This window comes from Haliotis rubra, unplaced genomic scaffold, assembly GCF_003918875.1.
Source record: "Haliotis rubra isolate DU_JTF1 unplaced genomic scaffold, ASM391887v1 Scf507, whole genome shotgun sequence".
NCBI lineage: Eukaryota > Metazoa > Mollusca > Gastropoda > Lepetellida > Haliotidae > Haliotis > Haliotis rubra.
In genome coordinates this window covers 679593-702012 of record NW_025767199.1, presented here as the reverse complement: position 1 = coordinate 702012, position 22420 = coordinate 679593, and the positions used below count along the sequence as shown (strand labels likewise).

The following is a 22420-nucleotide window of genomic DNA, read 5'->3' as shown; positions in this document are numbered from 1 at the left end:
TTTCAGAATTCAGTTTTAAATAATGATGCTCTTGTTGTTTTTCTGTTCATCAAGATATATTATAATTACTCATTCTGTTATAGTTATGTAATGGATAAGTCACTTGAATCTGTTGATTTCAGAAGTTGGATGAATAAGGCCAAAGGGTTGAGTTGATTGTACTTCCAGAATCAATAGATATGAATGATTATAAATAATGATCCATGATATCTTTGAAACATAATTTCTCTACAATTGCATAATGCCTCGGGGCAGTGGGGTACAAAGCATTTGCTTGTCATGCCAAAGACTCGGATCTGATTCCCGCATGGGTGAAGCATATTTCTGATATTGCTAGAATATTGCTAAAAGTGGTGTAAACACTAAACTTACTCACTCATGATAAATATGTTGGTGTTAGCTTTACACATTCAAAATGGCCAGTAAACTCTTGATTCATATTCATTATCAAACCGTTTTCATTTGTGTAATGTCCACATGTATCTATTTTTAAGTCAAATGTTGTTTATGATGGAAAGATGTTTTCACGATTATAGGAAAAAAAGTCCTCAATAAAAACGTTCCTGGTAAAAAAGTCCTTGGTAAAAAAGTCCTTTAGTAGTAAAAACTGATTTAGTTATTTAAGCAAATTTAGGACTTTTACCAAGGACCTTTTTACCAAGCACCGTTATCACAGGAGTGATGTGAATCTTTCATCAAAGTATGGTCCTTTCACTGACCCGTTAAAATTCAGGTTAGAGCTGGTCTTCAGAAACCCATGCTTATGGTATGGGGCAACGAACGGGATAGGGTGTTCAGGCTCTCTGACTTTCTTGATGCAGGGCATCATATCCCAATTTACACAGATCGATGCTGTGATATCATTCACATTGTCGGGCCCAGATTCATTATTTACATTCCATATAGCTGGAATATTGCTGAGCGTGGTGTTAAACAAGAACTGAACAATCTTTGTTTCACCCATTATATTAGTTTCTTTATCAGCAACACAAGAGTGTTCAAAAGACAAGCGATTGAAAACATAACTTCACTCAACATGGCCACCCCAGACACATATCCCAATATGGCCCATACAAGTTACTGCCATAACAATGCTGTGCTTCAGGGATTTTAACAGCCCTTTTGCTTGACTGGCGGTCACACCATTGTTGTTTCCTTACAATACGGCTCTCAACATACAAATCTTCTTGTCACAATGGCCAACCAAAACTAATGTTTAGAAAACAGTTTTGTTAAGATAACATATTGGTATATCCACCTTGGGTTGCTTTTTTATATTATTTTTACACCATTAAGAAATATTCCGGAGCTTAACCCAATTAAAACAAAGTGGAAGAATTTGTCTTAATTGAGTGCCTGAGCTTTAAGATAACCTCTGTACTGAAAGCCCATGGTGAATGGTGTTATTAGGAGAGGAAATTCCCGATTAACCATGGATATTATGATCACTGAAGTGGTTGTATGTGGGTGACGGTTCCCATAGTGTACATGAAGGCTCTTTGTCTGGAACATTTGGGTCGACTGTGGTGATACACTGGTTTGGGTTGAGGCCTGTTGCTCTGCAGTACACTATCATGTCCACTGGGTGCGAGTTATTAGAGAATAATTTGTTCAGTCAGGTAGACGATATGGAAGAATATGATGGGGATGAGATTCTGTCTTTTATAGTTTGATTCCCTTTACTAGAAGGTAATAGAAATGATTAAGTCTGAACAGTTTTATCATCTTGATGGTTGAATGATTATTATGGGGAAAAACATGACATTAGTGAGAGGAATATATTATTCAGACCCTACAGGATGGGTCTGTTATCAAGACACCCACCCATCTTGCTTTGAGTTGAGAAATAGAAGTCTAAAAATTATTAGCATTAAAGCGATATTTGGAACACTTTCATGCTGTTGATCACTGGATTGTCTGATCCAGACTTGTTTATTGCTGAGTGCGGCGTAAAACAAACTCACTCAGTCACTGGAACACTTTCACCTGTTTACATATTATGATCACTCTGGTTGAAACTGGGAAGTTAATATGGACAGTGACCATGTGAATGAAAAATGTTTGGCACTTGTAGGAAGTAATATTAAATAATTAATTACGGTTTCCTTCTCTGTTTGTGATGGGGCAGTGGGGCAGCCTAGTGGTTAAAGTGTTCCCTCATCAGGCTGAATACCTGGGTTTGATTCCCCACATGGTGTGAAGCCCCTTTCCGGTGTCCCCTGTTGTGATATTGCTGAAATATTGATAAAAGTGGTGTAAAACTAACTCACTGTCTGTGATATCATTTAAGGTTATATGTGAAGTCATTCCAACAATAGACAGAATCAATATGTGAAGTCATTCCAACAATAGACAGAATCAAATAATGTCTTCATTGGATCTTGAAACCCACATTTAGTGGACATTTGTCAGAAAAAACTCTACCACTTGTGAAATAGTAATTGGTAATTCTTTGTAGCTTGTAAGTAATTCTCTGAGGGACCTGTCTGAAATTATGAGTTTGTATTCATTTGTGGTGGCATGAATATAACTGACAATCCAGTGAAAGGTGGGATCAGAGTTGTCAACCCAGAAGGTCAAACTATGACAATGAATATGCCTATGCTGTAAACATCAGCAGGATGGCAAACCAAGGATGTGACCTTGAGAATAATAGCACATGATACATGAAATGGGAATCACTGAAGTTCAGGCTTGTTGGCATTCCTATAAAGTCATTCAAAACCAAAAATATACTGGCTTTGTATTTATTTCCTATCTTCTACTGGCATCTAAAAGATATATCTGCATGTCAAGTATTCACACCAGTAAACTTTTTCCTGACACTTTTATTATCTTTATTAAAGATGCTATTTTTGTGGGAATGTTGATTACCTGAAATAAAAATGTTGCTGCATTTGAGAGCACATGGCAAACAATAATCAGTAATCAATATAAATGTGTCTGACTTGTTTCATATCTTGAGGTGACATGAAGAATAGATTTGAATTTATACATGTATGAAAATTGCATATGACACGTCAGACCAAACATACATACCTGATGAAATGAATGAAAAATGTGACGAAGTGTTGTTGAAGCAATATTTTCACTATCAGGTATATATAAAACAATATAGCATATGAAAAATCTTTCTTGATTTCTGCTAAAATGGATTGTTTTGGGCATGAAATGCAAAATAGTGATGAAAATTGTATGAATGCATCACGGATAAACAGTGATAACACCAGGTGTTCAAATTGGATATGCCTGCTCTGCACAAAGCACCGGCTATAACTTGAGTTTATATATGATAGCAATCTAGCTATTGTTATAGCACCTGTCATGAATTACAATGTATTCACCGGAATGGAAAACAGGCTCAAGACTGTTGAACTTAGCTTCCCTTTAATCCTTTACACTCTGTGAGACCTGTGACAATCCGGGTTAGAATTGATCTTCAGTAACCCATGCTTATCGTAAGAGGCGACTAATGGGATCGAGTGGTCAGGCTCGCTGAATTGATTGACACATGTCATCGTATCCCAGTTGCATAGATTGATGCTCATAATGTTGATCACTGGATTTTCTGGTCCAGACTCGATTATTTACAGAATGCCGCCATATAGCTGGAATATTGCTGAGTGCGGCGTAAAACTAAACTCACTCACATTCACTACACCCTGTGATGATTCAAGGCTAGAAAAGATGCCCAGGTATTGCCACAGCAATGTGGAATGTCACTCATGACATCAGTCACCGGTTTGTTTGGTCGTCAATACAGGTCGTCATGACAACTGAAATATTGCTGACTGTGGCATCGGGTTACAATCAGACAAACATAATCTGCATGCTAATTTCATGAAAATATCGATTCATACATTAAATTATGTATTTCAGGCAAACCCATCTCCGACAGTACATATTCCCGGAGTCAGCTGTCATCGTATGCCTACCTCCGTAAGGGGAAGCTACTCCACCAGTGGGTGAGACGACTCTGTGTGATTACTGGAACCAGATTACTTATATACAGAGGTAAGTTGTACAGCTACTTCCTACTGTGCATCATGCTGTTGATCACTGAACTGTGTGGTCCAGACTTATTATTTACAGACTGCTGCCATTATAGCTGGAATATTGCTGAGTGTGGCGTAAAACAACAAACCAAACCATAACCTACTGTGCAATAGATTTGGAGCATAACATTTCCAGCTGTTCCTACTACAGGGCTCAATGAATGAAGCAATTTAAACCTAAACCTTAAACAGATTAATTTCCTTCTGGCTAAGTGTACCTTTAGGTACATCTTTGGCTACCTTTTTGTAAAGAGGTTGTACAAAAAATTATATCTCTTAAATTTACAACACCAGTTAGTGAAGAGTCATGACGTATGAAATATTACCAGACTGTAGTTTTTCTTCCAAGGGAATTAATGAATGAAGCAATTTGACCATAAACATTAAACACGTATACTTCCTCCAGTGCCTTAGTCTACCTATAGGTACCCATTTTACTAATCTTTGTAAAAATGATTGTACACAAAGTTATGTCTACCTTTATAGGTACACATTTTTACTAATCTTTGTAAAAGATGATTATACACAAAGTTATGTGTGGAATATTGCTAAAAGCCATAAGTTTATAAGTCAGTCATAAGTTTATAACAGTAAAGAGTCAAGAAAATATGATGTTAACAAAACTGTCTTGGTAGTTTTCCTTGGGAAAGGTCATCGCTGAGGGAGGTCATCAATGATTTTGAATATGTGACCTCCCTGAATCACTCGTCACCCACCATCAATAATTTACACAGAACCCTAAATATGCATCATGTAATGTCCACATTAAACATTATCACTGAAAAAATGTTCGATGTACTCATACACCATGGGCGGATCCCATGATTTTGAAAAGTGTACTGATGCAGGACTGGCAAGTTTTACATCTAACCAGCCCTGTGGTCTGGCTGAAATTTTTGGGAGTTTCATACCCTGAATATATATATTTGCAATGAGATATATTAAGGTTGAGTTCTTTGTGGTTTCCAAAAGAAATTCAACCATCAAATGTGATGATACCTCTCAGTATCATAGAACTGAAACCATTCCTTGCTCAGATCGCAGTGCCAAGCCTACGGTTGTCCAGTTGGCAAAAGGCTCTGTGGAAGAAGTACAGGTCAAAGGTCAGGAATACTGTCTAAAGCTGACATCGACCATCCAGGGTGAAAGGTCAATCTACATCTCCTTCATGAATGCCGGTGAATACAACAAGTGGATCAAGAAGGCTAAAAAGGTACATATATTGTAAACATCAATTTTCAGATTCCTTAGTCCACAAATACCAAAGACAAAACTCTGGTTATACGAACTCTAAGGGATTTGTAATTTTAGTTCATTGAAATCCTAGTTTGTTATATGCATTTTGACTAAAACATACAGCAAGAATCCAGGACAAAAAAAAAGTTTGATACATATATCCATCAGTTTGTTGTGAGCATGTTCTTCTTAAATGGAGTTTTACTAAATGCCACTGAACAACTTTAATGGGCTTCTTTTGTAAAATGGAGTTTTATTAAATTCCACTGAACAACTTTATTTCAGCATGAGGGTCAAATATTGTCCTTGGTTTGTACATCAGACAATCCAGGTTTTCAAATAGGTATGAAGGCTGGTCCTAAATGACAATATTTCAGCATGAGGGTCAAATTTGTCCATGGTACCTGGAGGCTGGTCCTTCAGGTATTACCAGACAATATTTCAGCATGAGGGTCAAATATTATGGTACCTTGGTATAACCTTACAGTATTTCAGCATAAAGGTCAAATATTATCCTTGGTACCTGGAGGCTGGTCCTACATGTATTACCGGATAATATTTGTAAGGACAAGATGACCTGCAAGATTATATTACTTAAGATAAATACATTGTTTGACCCAAAATATGCTTACTAAAACCATTGTATATTTTAAGCAAGAAATTAATCTGTAACTTTTCAGTTGTAATGATGTTGAATTTATTTGTACATTTCAGGCAACCTCCAAACTTCCAACCAAGGCAGACCTTTCCAACTGCCATCTGGAGTTCCTGCCAGAGACGGTCTTCATCAACGATGATCTGGAAATCCTGATCTTGAGACACAACGTCCTTCGAGAACGCCCCATTGAAGAGGATATCTACACAATTGGATGGCTGGATGATTTGCCAAGGTGAGATTAACATGGCAATATACATATGTACATCAAACAGATGAATAACATCAAGATTTGTAATACAGACACACTTAGAGTTTCTGTCAAGTCCCAAATAAATAGTGCAGCTGTATTCTGTGCTGAGCCTCAGAGAGTCATTCACAGAAATAAACAATTACAGAGTTTATGCAGTACAATCAAACCATTTTATTCTGAGCAATCTTTGTGTTTAGACTGTCATATTTTATGTTGAAATATGGTTAAATAATGATTGCTTTGGCACTATGGTCTCTAAGACCAGCATAGTTTTATGGTACACATACCGTCTACACCTTTGGTTTTGTATTTTTTGAAATCTTCTAATATATTAATAAATTGTCAAAGAATGTATCATTTGAACCTAATTGTAAATCCTACAAAACATATTTGGGGATTTGGATTACAAAGGTTTTGGGTAATCTTTCTTCTCATATGAATCTTTAAGAATTAGGAAAATTTAGACGACAATCTTATGATGTATAAAGCCAAATTGTTTGAAATTGTCATGAGTCAGGAAAGGGGTCAATATGGTAATACTGGTAATTATGGCTATGAAGATGTGTTTTTTCAGAAAGCTCACCATTTGTATGCCACAGTTGTGTATAATATGAGTCTGTCCATGTATCTCAGGTTCACCCACCTCCGAAGCCTCAACCTGGCTGACAATGGCTTGGTCAACTTCCCCCAAGCTGTATGTCGAATGCGAACCCTGACTGAGCTCAATGTCGCCAGCAACAAACTTGAGGAGGTCCCCTCCCAAATATCAGAACTCACCAAGTAAGCAGGAACAAAACTGTTCTGTATCAACAGATACAAGATCAAATTATTGCAATGAATTTTAAGTGCCACAATTATTTCAGAATTACCTTTATACAAATCATTTATGTAACAAAGGTCAGTTGTGCTAAATCCAGTTCGTTGGGTTTCACAATGTTCCAGTGACAGTAAATCCAAATACAAAACTTGTTACTGAAAAGTATTCTGTCAAGAGAACCAGGTACGTGCTGAATGGACAGTTTTTGTTTTACAGGAATGTTATTTATTTGGGGTTTAATATTTTATCTTTTTGCTTGGTGTGTTTTCTTGAATGGGCAGCAGAGGGTTGGATTTGTTTTTGGTTTGTTTTATAGACTGACTGACTGACTGAGTTTGGTTTTATGCTGCTTTTAGCAATATTCCAGCAACATCACGGCGGGGTCAGAACATTACATAAACTAGACAGTTTGAGCATAGATGAATAGTTCGGATTTTGTATTCTTTCCTGAAAATAGTCCCATTATGTCATTATGTTCTAGTATTTGTTTGTTATGTCTTTCTGTTCTATTCTTAACCCGCCGTATAGCTGAAATATTGCTGAGTGTGGCGTAAAACTCAACTCACTCAACTCTATTCTTTACATGTTATTTTCAATCATTTCAGCTTACAAGCCCTACATCTTCACAATAATAGACTGTCATCATTGCCGGAGGAAATAGCTCACATGAAGAAACTAGTTGTCATTGTGCTGGCATTCAATCGTTTTACGTTTATTCCCAGCGTTTTGTGTCAGTCCCATCATGCATCATACAAACTGGACAGCCTTATCATGGCAGGAAACCAAATATCCCGTTTACCCACAGACTACTTAGACCATATGACACACATCAAAAAGATTGATCTCAGAATGAACAAACTTCAATTGCTCCCGACAGAAACTGCTCGGTTTCAGTCACTAGATCATGTGACTCACCTTGACATTCGAGACAATGAGATCGTCGACCTTGACATTCGTGCAATTCGTGCTCTGGAGTATTTAAACTGTGAACGGAACATGATTCGAAGCCTTCAGATCAATGGATCATCATTGAAGAACATTTTTGTTTCACATAATAGTAAGTATATACTGCAAGAAATAGGAACTTAGGAACCTTTGAAGCACTTTGCAGTACAATGGGTCGTATGTGTTTCTGAGTTTAAACCTGTGCAGGGACATGGGCACTCAAGTGCCAAAGATGCCGCAGTTCATACTGAAGAGCTACATCTCTATGCCACCAAGATCCGAGTTAGAATTGATCTTCAGCAACCCATGCTTGTCATAAGAGGTGACTCACGGGATCAGCTGGTCAGGCTCGCTGACTTGGTTGACACATGTCATCATATCCCAATTGTGTAGATTGATGCTTATGCTTATGCTGGGGTAGCCTAGTGGTTAAAGCGTTTGCTCGTCACGCCGAAGACCCGGTTCGATTCCCCACATGGGCAAAATGTGTGAAGCTCATTTCTGGTGTCCCCCGCCGTGATATTGCTGGAATATTGCTTAAAGCGGCATAAAATCAAACTCACTCACTCACTCATGCTGTTGATCACTGGATTGTCTAGTCCAGACTGGATTATTTACAGACCTTATATTACAGCTGGAATATTGCCAAGTGAGGTGTTAAACAACAAACCAACCAAAAGCCAAGATCCTCTTGTCAGGGTCCACCCATACTTTACTGCATTTTCTGTTTGCATTATTCCAACTGAAAGACTAAACTGCAAAAAAATTCATATTCTGAAGGGGTTAAGGTTCTGTTTTCTAAAACAGCATGTTCCAGGAAAAAAATGAAAACAGTAGCTTTTCATTTCATCTTATTTTCACCTAAAACACATTGGTTGTTGCATATATAGATACTTTAGTTGTTATGTAATTAGCTTCTTTTGCAACAACAATTATTGTCATACTTTTTTTCACAGTACAGGAGGATGACAATCTCAAACAGTTAAAACAATTGTCTTTGTCTAAATATGCATGAAAGGTAAATGAAACTTAGACAGGTTTGAGAAAGTCAAAATATTGCATGAGTTCAAATGAACTTCCAAAATAAACTACTATATTCACAGACAGGCATACATTAATTCACTGTTAGTGAAAGTGTTGTCATGTTTTGTAGATGTGGAGCATTTAGTGAAGAGGCTAGAAGTTGATAGAAGCTATACTAGTAAAGTAAACGTTAAATTAAAATGCAACAGAATGTGTCTTGTTGTTGTTTATTTTGTCACCATAATTTCTTTTCAGAAATAGAGACTATTTCCATCAACCCCAAACCTGAGTGGCTTGTGTCTATGGATGTGTCCCAGTAAGTATTGATGGATTGTTTCTTGTTTAATGCTGTACACAACATTACTCCAGTAAGGCCTAAAAAAAAATGTTGTGGTTCCAATTACCCGACCAACCCTTGAATTCTGGTGCCGACCCTATTTTGTTTAAGCAGTATGAATAAAATATGTTTTCAGATACCATTGTATTTTTCCGGCACTGACAGACATCGGTCATTCTGATAGAGAAAGTCGAAATGATGGCTGCAAGGTTGATTAAATAAACAATGACACATTGATAAATGTGTTATTAGTTTATACTTTACTTCTAAAGAATATATATTAAAAAAAGTACCGAAGACCCGGGTTCGAATCCCCACATGGGCACAATGTGTGAAGCCCATTTCTGGTGTCCCCCGCCGTGATGTTGCTGGAATATTGCTAAAAGCAGCGTAAAACCAAACTCAGTCAGTCAGTCAGTAAAAAAAGTAATTCCTACCTATTTTTACCTCTTTTTATTTGGCCTAATAGCCCAGTAAGTATACCCATATATAGTAGTATACAGACTAAGTAGACATGTTCTAAAGACTGTTACACACTGGAACAGATCAGTGGAACTGTTATCAAAGGGGAAACATCTATATACCGGTAGCTAGTTTTATTGGACCTGATATGATTTTGTTTGTGCTGTTATCATTCAAAATACACAGATCAACAATCGGAGCTCAGTAATCGATCAATAATTGATTGCAATCATAAACCCCACCACAAAACTCATATCGGCAATAACAAGACACAATCATAACATTGTGCAAACAAAATTCTTCACAGATTGCAAAAAAGATTAAGACGAGGATACTTCCTGTTGAGACATGCACACGAGTATGTTTACATTGCAATTTTATGAGTCATGAAACTACATCAGTTGTCTTGATTTAACAAATATAACAAAAAGAAACTTACTTTCTAAAGTTTAATTTGATGTTTCATTTTTTTAAGAATATTGATTAGTCTCCCGAGGTCATCAATAATTGGTGACACAAGTGAGATTGATCGACTGACCGATTATGTCTTGATTATCCAGTCATAGATGTTTGGGAGCTGTTCTGAAGTGAATTGATGATCCTTCAAAAGACAAAAGGATACATTCAGTTGACTTCATCTCCAGGACAATATGATCATGAAATTACATGATGAGATGAGGAAGACATTGTCCTCAAAATACCAATGAAAATTTGTTTTCATATTGAAAGTATAATAATAATAATGATAATAACTACTGGACGGTACAGCGATGGGAGTAAACCAGGTGAAGTCATTCACCAAGTCTGCCCAGAGTCGGTCATTTGTGGAGAAGCTTTCTGAGAAACCATTGCATCGTGTGTACATGCAGTGTGTGGAACAGAATAGCAATCCCACCGACTCCTTTGCCTGGATGAAGTCGGCTGGTCTTAAATGTGAAACTGAGGGCTTCCTTTTAGCTGCTCAGGACCAGTCACTTCTCACACGTAATCGCCAAAATGTGATTCTTAAAGAGAATATTAACATGAAATGTCGTCTTTGCACTGAATTCACAGAGACTGTCCAACACCTTGTCAGTGGATGCCCTTTCTTGGCACAAACAGCATATCTTAAACGACATGATGGCATGACTCGTTGCTTTTACTACCGTCTCCGACATACCTGTGGTTTTGACTCCAAGGTCCATCCATGGTACAACCCTGAACATGTCTAGGGCGTCATGGAAAATGATGCTTTCAAACTTCTCTGGAATAGGCCCGTATACAACCTCAGAAGAATTCCAGCCAACAAACCTGATCTTGTCCTTTTTGATAAAGCCAATGAATTTATATATACATTATATATATATATTATTGAAAAAGACCCTGCATGTTTTAAGCATCTGAAAAAACATGGATATATACGATAAACACTGTTAATTGCAATCCGCACTGAATTTCACTAGTTTACTACGTGATTAACCAGAGCTCAACAGCGGATTTGTTGATGTGCTTTTTTTGATGACGTGAATATGTGTGATCACTGGGCAACTTTTTTTTATGGGAGCCACGGATTACCCCGCGGTTTAACCGAATCCGCGGTATCGCGAAGAGCGTTATTGCGAGGGATGACTGTATCATTGAATTTTCTGTCCCTTTTGACACCAATGCGATTGGCAAGATTCAGGAAATGCATACTAAGTATGTAGACCTCGCCTTTGAAATGTCTCACTTGCATCCCAAGTACACTGTCGTCAGGCTCCCCATTGTTCTCGGTGCCCTTGGTTTGGTACCTCCTGATCTCTTGGCGCAGATCAGGAGAGTACCCAGGTTCCCCACCGTGAGTACAGCCCTTCTGACACTCTGGGTAATGCAGAAGGCTGCAGTGTTGGGGAGCCTTCATATTCTCCGGAAAGTTCTTGGTGGATTCGACTGGGCAGCGTTTCCTGGGAGAAGTTCCATTTGCTGTCTGGACTGCGTGTAGAGGGGGGCAAGGGCCCTGAGCTGATGATGAGCCTTACCAGCCTGACTGTGCCAGGATCACCCGAACCCTCTCTGCTGCATTTTCATGTTTAATCTGTAAAACATAATAATGCAAATTTTTACGTCTAAAATCCAACACGACACTGTTCTCTGGCGTTGCATTATTACCCTGACGGAATTGTACTTTCAAAGCCCCTACTAATCGCTTCGCATGACCGTATAAGTCTGTACATTCGCTTCCCAGGTACCCATTTTGAACAGCTGGGTGGACTGAGTGCAATGTGGACGAAGTTCCTTGCCCAGGGACACAACACAGTATGACACCCAGGTCACAAATTTTGGTGTCTCCACTGGGATTCGAACCCAGGCCTTTGGCATGAGAGGCCAGCATGCTAACCACTACACCACTGTGCTTGCTTTACACCATCTCTATAACATTCTGTCCTTGACATGCAATGTCAGCAGTTTTGTGCAGGCTACAAGCTCAGGAGAACTTTCTGATTGTGTTTCTTGTTTTAGTAACCAGCTGAAAGAGGTTCCCTCATGGCTAGGTGACTGTTTCTTCCTAGTACGACTGGATCTGAGCCACAACAAGATCACTCGTCTTCCTGATAGGTAAGTATTGTTCAATATTATATCCACAATATATCTAGTAAACATTGTCACTTTCTTTCAAATGCAAGAAAAGACAGCATGATATCAAGTATATTTATCCGTATATTTGAACATCAACATGTCATGACTTGTAGTGAGTGTGCTGGTAAGGTAATAAATGTTGATTAACATCACAGTCAGTGATATTCCAGATATACCACACCGAGTGCATCCAATGAATAATAGAATGTCAGCAAGATGAACCTGAGGTTAGCATGAACAACAATCAACACCATCAGATCACTATCACACGCAATCTGCCAGGTCACTCATTGTAACCATGCTCCTCTTTTTAATTAACTCTTACCAGAAGCATGGCTATTGGGAATGTATGACACCCAGTCCTCACAGGACTGTGGCTAAGTGTATCAGTTCCACCTTGCTGATGTGAGTTAATTTTTAATCCCTGTGTTTGTAGGATGCTGACTGATGCAAGGAAGCTGAAGATCCTCCGCCTGAACCACAACCAGCTGACGCAGCTGCCAGCGGACATCAAGCATTGCCTCATCGAGGAGCTACACCTGGAGCGGAACCTCCTGACCCAGCTGCCTCCTGAACTCTTCATCCGGGCCAATAAGTGAGTGGAGCATGCACCAGGGGACTACACTTTACCACCTTAATGAATGATGTATGCTAACCTTTAGGCTGGATGATTAAGTTACTGTCTCTGATTTAGGGATTATTCTGTATATTTATTGACCTCTAGACTGATAAATGATTGATTGGAACATTGCTGTGAAATCTCTGATATTGTTTACATATACTATTCACACTTTGCTAAGGATCAAATCATTGATTGAACAGAAAACTTTGATGTGGGGTCAAATTTGGTTTAAATATCTAAGCCTATTTTAAGCATGGATCCAAGTTTTCAGTATGTCACTGCATCTTGTGGATCCCTACCTGCTATTGACAGGTGTTGTGTACTTGTCAATGACCCGTGCCATGATTTGCAAAATGGTTGATTGTTGCCATGAAAACCATTTTTATGGTTATTCATGTATCAAGTGCATACGGTTAGCTAAAAGTGGCTGTTTTCCTAAAGATGTGTTACCATATTATCATTTATCCAGTTTTAAATGGATACAATTTCAAATTATTAATCTATGTTTAAGTAGAGTTGCAAATTTTTGTGATCCTAAGCAAAGTGTGAGTAGTGTACTATATTTGATGTAGTTGATAGTGCAAGAAACAGTGCTTCCTTGAAGTGATTATATAATTACTGTGACAAAGTTAAAAGTCATGGTATTTTTGTGCCCTCCATAGTTTTCCGTATCAGTGTTATGTTTTATCATATTTAGTAGTCAATACTAGTCATGACACTGGATAGCACCGTCACCAAGGATGATATGGACTTTTAATCATCAGATGACTCTGGTACTGAAGTCCATATCACCTGCATTGACATACAGGAACTAACCAATCATTTGAGTCACAAACATGATACACTTCATGTAACAATGCAAAACAAGAACCTTGACTTGTTGCCCTCTTGTCTGAATCTATAATCTTTTACCTTGCCAATTGAGCATTTAAATCTCAGAATTTTATTCAACTTAACAAAGTTGTTTAACAAACGATCATAGTTTCAAATTGCTTTGTATTACAAGGGGGTATGCACATTAAATGAAACACCGAGAACATGTGGAGTTGGTCTAAGTTAACGCTCATCACGTACTGCTCGTGCACTTGTATCACTGTTCCAATTACTGCGTTTACTCCCTTGTAATACAAACCAATAATTGCGATTTGAATCTGTGATTGTCTGTTAAACAACTTTTATCCTAAGTTGAATAAAAATCTGAAATTTAAATGTTTAATTGGCAAGGTAAAATTATGAGTATATACTATACGCAATCTTAATTTCACTGTATTTGATTTACTTTTGTGTTTAAAGTGAAATTCATCAGTAAGTTTTCACTGCAAACAGACTATAATATTTTCTACTTCAGTTTGATTGTCAAGAGTTGTTACAAAGAATAACCCACCAAAACGTTGGGCATGATACACCCTATTGGTATAGATGTAGATATCAGCATATGAAATAAGGCCAGTCCGACCGCCCGAGATGGGCTAGATTTTTGATGGATGGTCTAAATTTACAGCTAGCCAGCTCGATGGTCTGGTAAAAATTTTAGATGTTCCATACATCTGAGTAAATTCACCATACCTACAGTCCAGCCCCCATACTTCGCTCATAGCAGCAAAAGTGTCTATCTGTCACACAGTGTCTAACTGCAAACTTAAAACCTTTGGCTTTTCTCCTACTCTCCCCCCGTCTTGTGGAACTCTCTCCCCTTTGACCCCAAACACTCTGAATCTCTGGATTCTTTTAAATCAGATCTCAAAACTTACCTCTTTGCTCAATATCATCATTAATAGCCTTAATTGTTTATGCATTATGCACCTATTCATTGTCGTTTTCTTAACTCTGTATATATTATGTATGTATTTTATTTTAATGCAGCCAAGAGCATGCTTACGAGCGTTGATATATGCACTATTATTATCATCTGGTCTGGTTAAATCCATTTTGGGCTGGTAACATTTTAAAGTTACCAGCCCTGATGTCTGACTGGATTTTTGGCTTATTTCATACGCTGTAGATATATAAATCTGCATGCTTGTTTCCAGACTAAGGTGCCTGAACCTCACAGGGAACTGTCTGGTTGACCTGCCAGCACCGAACCGTAACGACACGTACAACAAGCTGCAGGAGCTGTACCTCACCTCCAACAAACTCATCAACAAGGCCATATTTAAAGTGTGCTGCTTCCCTAGACTTCGTGTCCTTCACCTTGCCAAAAACTGCATCACAGAAATCAAAGACAGGTAAACACATATTCTCCAGATAGGTATGCACCAGCTCTCAAAACAGGAAAAAACACATGCCATTAAGGCAGTGAAACACGTGATCTTACAGAGTGAGTGAGAGAGTGAGTGAGTTTTACGCCATACTCAGCAATATTCCAGCTATATGGCGGTGGTCTGTCTGGACCAGACAATCCAGTGATCAACAGCATGAGCATTGATCTGCACAATTGGGAACTGATGACATGTGTCTACCAAGTCAGCGAGCCTGACCACCCGATGCCTCTAGTCGCCTCTTACGACAAGCATGGGTTACTGAAGATCAATATTCTAACCCGGACCTTCACGGGTTGATCATACAGAACTGTATGGTACATGCTTGGATGACAGGTAAATCAGATGCCCTCAAGAGAGATGCTCTCACTACAGGTAGAACACTTGCCAACACAGGCAAAAGGCAAGTAAAACACATGCTTTGGAAGACATGCATTCAACGTCGTCTCAAGGACAGGGCTGGGAATGCCAAAATGGTGTCTCACTGTACAATGGATACATTATTTAGGGTGACAAGTATGTTTGTGTACCCTGTACATGAAACTACATCACAGACATATACACCCAGGTATAAAATATGCAGGATCTTGTGGACAGATACATAAATTGTGAAAGCAACTCCCCTAAAAAATTGCAATGCAAATATTATAGTGTATTTTATCTTATTAATGGATCATTCATTTAGATTTCTATTCTTAAGGTCACTTCTTTCACTTCTTTCCCATCATCAGCTTGTTGTTTCTGCCATCAGTGGGGGACAGCTTGTTCAGAAATTTCAGTTTCAATAAAGGTGAAATTCCTCACACCTTACCATGAGAACTAGAGCTGGTTATCGTTACATTTTGTCAGATCAATAATCACTAGTGTGAGATCAATAATCAATTGATTATAATCGTTTGGACAGCCATCATTTCATAGTCAAATACCTACGTTAGCGCGCCGACTAACTTCCGGTCATGTTATCAACACCTGTCCTGTCAATTGTTAACATCAACACAGCAGAGTTACTTACATTTGCAGTGTCTTTTGGACAAGTCAACACGTGTTCTGATTGGAAATATATCTTTATGCATTGCCATTGGCTGACAGGGGAGGCATGCTCACTTGAGTAGTACACATCTTGTGTTTTAGAAGTAAACAAGCAATGACGACGAGATTGTTCGGTAAAAGAAAACATGACAAGGTAGAATAAAACGTTTTAATGTATGTACATCCAAATAATGATTATTTCCGATTATTTGTAATCGACAATCGTTTATTTTGACTTAGATCGAACGATTAACCAATCCTACGATTAATCACTCCAGCACTAATGAGAACTACTGATAAACTGACCAAGGTTACTCAGTTTTTTAAGGATAGAAAAGGTCAATGGTATGTTATTCACAAAGCTAGTGAAAATTTGAAATGACAGCTTGTTTTCAAACATTATTAATTATTTACATGAACCACTGGCCTTGAAATAAGCTGATGGCGAGTTGAATATAACACTAGGTATATGTTTCAGTGAGTTCCAGAAACTGGAGCAGCTCCAGGAGCTGAACGTGTCCTTCAACAGCCTCCGGTTCCTGCCTGTATGTCTGAGCAGACACACCAAGCTCCAGGTTCTACGAGCCAATGCCAATCTCCTGCAGGAGTTACCTAACTTCAGGAACTCTTCCAGTCTTAAGGTACTTTGTTATCTCCTTGACTGCATGTATATGGTATTTATGATGTTGTTTTACATTAACATCAACGGGCATTAACAAACAAATTATCTTATTTTGTTTGACACATGATTGACTTGATCTGTGTAGGTCACGTATTGACACCTACATCCATTGTCTTGAAATGGTGCTTGTCCTTACGTGGAAAAACCTGACTACAGCTGAAACCAAGTCACCTGTCTGCAGTCAGCCGATGGTGCCGTTGCGTCATGTCATGTTTTCACTTCTCACTTGCTGTACAGTTGTGATGACAGACATTAATGAAAACCCATCATTTTGTGTTTTAACTGTTTCCTAAATTAAACTTCAGGTGTTAGAGGTTGGCACCAATCGTCTAGAAAATGTCAGTATGGGCAACTTGATGACATCCAAGGTCAATCTCCTTGACATCTCCGGTAACCCAAATATCTTTGTCAATACAGATGAACTTCAAGGAATCAAGTAAGTACAACAACTGTCAGCAAATAATACTGCCCAAGTGTGTTTTTTGTATTTTTATGATGTTATAATCATATTGTGTTTCGTGAATTCATACAAATTCTAATTTTTTATCTTTGAGCTATTCATCCAATTTCGATTCATAGTTTCATAATGATGGATTATACATTGTTATGCAGTACAATCTGTTTGTAGCATTGTCCATGCAACACTTTGCCTCATATATTGTATTGATTGTATTGTAGATTTATTGGCATAACCTAATTGAAAGAAATATTAGATTAGACAATAAATATTCATTTCATCTGTAATTATATCATGTCTAATTGACTACAATTGCCCGTAGGAATGCAAAGAGAGAAATATATGCCTTTCCTTTGGTTATAACATTATGTGTGATTGAATGCCATTGCCTATAGGAATGCTTCGGGACAATAAATATTCATATCCTTTGGAATCACATCATTGAATACATTGAGGGTCATTTCTTGTAGGAATGCCAAGAGAGTCTGTATGATTGACATGAGAGGACAGAACCGGTCTCTCAACAATGTCTCCTCAATGGAGGCGGAACTCAGCTGGCAGAGTGGGTTTTCTCAGACTTCAGGCATGAGAAACAAGTAAGATCCCTCACCAAGTTTACAGACATTGTAGTGTAGGAGTACAGAATAGGACCCAGACAACTTTCACTCTGCAGGGAATCCTAGGATAGATCTGCAGTACCCTATAATTGTCTTGGGAGTCCAGGGTGTGATAGTTTCCCATAGTTGTCATCAAGGGGATTCTAGGTAGGATAGTTTCCCATAGTTGTCATCAAGGAGATTCTAGGTAGGATAGTTTCCCATAGTTGTCATCAAGGGGATTCTAGGTAGGATAGTTTCCCATAGTTGTCATCAAGGGGATTCCAGGTGTGATAGTTTCCCATAGTTGTCATCAAGGGGATTCTAGGTAGGATAGTTTCCCATAGTTGTCATCAAGGGGATTCTAGGTAGGATAGTTTCCCATAGTTGTCATCAAGGGGATTCTAGGTAGGATAGTTTCACATAGTTGTCATCAAGGGGATTCTAGGTAGGATAATTTCCTATAGTTGTCATCAAGGGGATTCTAGGTAGGATAGTTTCCTCTAGTTGTCATCAAGGGGATTCTTAGGTAGGATAGTTTCCCATAGTTGTCATTGAGGGGATTCTAGGTAGGATAGTTTCCTATAGTTGTCATCAAGGGGATTCTAGGTAGGATAGTTTCCTATAGTTGTCATCAAGGGGATTCTAGGTAGGATAGTTTCCTATAGTTGTCATCAAGGGGATTCTATGCCATATCACAGCAGGGAACACCAACAATGGACTAACACAGTGGACCCCTGTTGGGAATCAAAGTCTTGACAAGCTTGACAAACTAATTCTTAATCCACTGTTCTATCCAACTCCTCCTTATCTTCATACTATACGACCCGTGAAGGTCCGGGTTAGAATATTGATCTTCAGTAACCATTGCTTGTCGTAAGAGGTGACTAACAGGATTGGGTGGTCAGGCTCGCTGACTTGGTTGACACATGTCATCGTTTCCCAATTGTGCAGATCAATGCTCAGTTGTTGATCAGTGGATTTTCTGGTCCAGACTCGATTATTTACAGACCGCCGCCATATAGCAGGAATATTGCTAAGTGCGACATAAAACTAAACTCACTCACTTGCTCACTGCATACTATACTCACATGCAATAAAAACACAACTCAGAATTCATGAAAATTATACTTTTGTCAGCATGAGTTTGGATTTGATACTTCAACACAGTTGTTTTGATTTCTTGAATTGCATTTCTGTTGGTGGTCAGTATATGTTAGATAGACTCTGCATGTAATCTATACAACAATTTGTGGTCAGCTTCTGGTATGTGTTTATGTACAGTCATGACTTCACCTCTCCCGTATTTTACTTATGTTTGTTTCTGCAGGCTTTCAGTGGCAATGCTCAATAAATCCAAGTTCAGCAACGCTGGGGATGCTCTCTTCGGGATATTTGATGGTGGCCGTAATGATGAAGTTGCTAAACTGATGATTGAGTTGGTGCCAGAGATTGTTGCAGAAGAGAAACAGAAAATGCCAACCCAGGAAGGTTTTCTAAAGTACACCATGCTCTCAGCTCACAAGTAAGGCACACATGGCCTCAAATCTTTTTAGTTATCTAGAACTCAGAGGACTAGATTCAGAGCTGTTTTTCTGGTATAAATGTCAGGAAAAGTTAAGACAAGAAATTAATAATGTCCAGTTTCCTTGATATATTCATAATTGATGTGGTGGCCCAGTCAAGGTGATTAATATTTCATGGATAAAATGACCATAAAAGAGAGCTTATGGTGCGTAATTTTACATTCAGTGTTACAACAAAATGTTCAAACTGCTTTTACAAAAAACAAAAAGTACTTTAATTCCAATTTTAAACAAAATTAACAAGTAGGCCCAAGTTGCCTGACAAGGAATCCTAGATATTAATTCCTCCCCTTAAATGGTATCCATAAATCCATAAGATTTCCAACATTTCAAAAGGAAAAGTGAATCATTTCTCTTAAAAATGAAACATGTTTATTTTCAGCTACTTTTAGTGTTTACTTAGTAACGACATAACTACTGGGTATATATATTTGGCCATGTAATGTATTGTCTAGCACTGTAAGATAATTTGTTGTGTTATTTCCAGGAAGATCAAGTCAGTGGGTCAAAGGGTTGGAGCTGCAGCTGCCTTGGTGCATATTCAGAAACATCCAAACATTCCCGGATCAATATTCCCTGTGTGTCGCCAACGTTGGGGACACTGAGGTGGTGTTGTGTCGTCAAAGCGGCCCCATCTCTCTTACCCGTCAGTTTACCGTGTCGCATGACAAAGAAGAGTGTCAGAGGGTCATTAACTCTGATGGCATCATCACTGAGGTAAAACTAACATTCACATCAATACAAACAAATGATGTGTTACTTTATTAATATTGCAGGAGTGAGGCTATGTTGTTTAAAGCTGCAGTCAGTAAGATACCTGCTACATTGCAGCCATTTTCATTAGTTGTATGTATCATAATCATGTTATATCACACGCAGCTTGGGGTTATTTAATACCTTTTATTATCCAGAGATGTACAGGTATCAGTGAACTTACTTTCAGAAATTCTCACTAAGCATGATTGAGTTTGGACCACACAAACCAGGGTTGATATCATGAGTACCATCTCATTCCATCAGGGTACAATGACATTGTTTGTTTGGGACATGATCCTGTAATATCAAGGCGTATGATGAAAATCACCAAGTCTGAATCATTTTCAGGTGAATCCCACAACCATGTTTATGGTGCCAACAAACCAAAGATCATAATAAATATGGGTAGATACAGGATTCAAACCCACTCATTAAATTCTTTCTTACTTCAAACCAAAATGGAGAAAGTGAGTGAGTTTGGTTTTCTGCCGCTTTTAGCAATATTCCAGCAATATCATGGCGAGGGACATCAGAAATGGGTTTCACACAATGCACCCATGTTGGGAATCGAACCTGTTTCTTTGATCAACCTCTTTCACCACTAGGTTACCACAATGACCCTAAAACGAAATGGAAAAAATCTGTTTTAATCAGACAAAAGTATTTTGATAGGCAGAGTATTGGTGTTAATGTTACTACATGAATATTTGCTGTTTCAGGACGGTCGTATTAGTGGTGTGACATTCAACACTCGTCTGATTGGCTGCAGCTACCTGTTCCCCCAGGTCATCACTAGTCCCCACATCACATCCATGACACTGACTTCAGAAGATCAGATGATCATCATTGCCAATCAGGGTCTCTGGAGATACATGTCACACGAGGAAGCTGTCCGTGAGGTCATAGACATCCCAGACCCTGTCATTGCAGCCAAGAGACTACAGGATCTAGCTCAGGGGTATGGATCTCGGGAGAATATTGGGATCCTTGTGGTGAAGCTTCTGCTGTCAGATGCAGAGAGGTTCAGGATGACTGAGATACTGCGGACTCAGATGGCGAGTCAGAAGCAGTTGCTGAACAAACTGCGTGAGCAGGCCAATGTAACCCAACTTCATGCCATCCCTGCAGTAGCAGAGTTGGGTGGAATTGTCATCGACAAAGCAGGAAGAGTCAAGAAACATAGGGGAGAAAGGCCAAGTTTAAGTGTGAAGCCGACTCCTGCTCCAAATAACAGGTATCGGAAGAAGGATGCAAATCCAAATTGGGAGACAGTACTCCAGAAACGGTTGGCTGAAGAGGTGAAGGACAAGGAAATGCAGGAGATGTTCAAAATCACAGAGGAAGATGACATCCAGGAGGATTCAGAGGAACCAAGAAGCAACTGGTCAACCCTGACCAAGAAGCGAGAGACAGCTTCTGAGAGTGCTGCTATGAACCAGAAGCAGATGGCAATGCGAAACCCCATCCCTTCAGCCAACACTTCTGCAGTGAAACCAATGGTTCGGACAGAATCCACAGACACCATCACATCACTGGATGAGTTCTATCGCCAGCCAATTGTAACTGCAAACATTGACAGAGATGCCATACTGTTTCATCAGATGCAGATGGCAAGAGCTCAGAGCATCAGTTCAAGCAGTCTAGATTCAACTCAATCTGACCCAATGTATGCCTCAGTGAGGGAAGTGTACAGAGGTCCTAGGGCTCCATCTAGGAGTATTGAAGTGCTGGTACACTCGCCAACTTCTGATGAACAGAGACTTCAACCAGTGCGTGCACACCGTCGACCAGAGAAGGCAGTTGCTCCTCTACAAGTTGACCCTAAGGTGGAAAAGTCTCGGGGAGGATGAGGATGACATTGATGCTATTGAATATGAGATCATTGAAAGCTTCCATGCCAGCATAGAGGATCTGTATGCACGGGTCATGAAAAAGAAACAAAGTACAATGGAAAAAGACCCAAGTAAGGTGAACCTTGTGAAGTTCAATAGCTCGGATGACACTAGGGTAGGGGACTATGAAGAAGTGTACGTCCAGCAGCAGCCGCACCATC

General features: G+C 38.9%; 1 protein-coding gene across 1 annotated transcript in view; it reads left to right on the top strand.

Moving 5' to 3' along the window:
- The window catches only part of LOC124292103 (PH domain leucine-rich repeat-containing protein phosphatase 2-like), a 65909-nt gene extending 43692 nt beyond the window's left edge, over positions 1-22217 (top strand). Inside the window, 16 exon segments of the mRNA XM_046729145.1 lie at positions 3880-4014; positions 5093-5268; positions 6006-6181; positions 6833-6979; positions 7622-8073; positions 9240-9300; positions 12262-12357; positions 12815-12973; positions 15031-15228; positions 16769-16931; positions 17278-17408; positions 17900-18025; positions 19356-19550; positions 20099-20177; positions 20179-20328; positions 21087-22217. Of these exon segments, the coding sequence (XP_046585101.1) occupies positions 3880-4014; positions 5093-5268; positions 6006-6181; positions 6833-6979; positions 7622-8073; positions 9240-9300; positions 12262-12357; positions 12815-12973; positions 15031-15228; positions 16769-16931; positions 17278-17408; positions 17900-18025; positions 19356-19550; positions 20099-20177; positions 20179-20328; positions 21087-22217 (3575 nt within the window).
- The last annotated feature ends 203 nt before the right edge of the window (positions 22218-22420 follow it).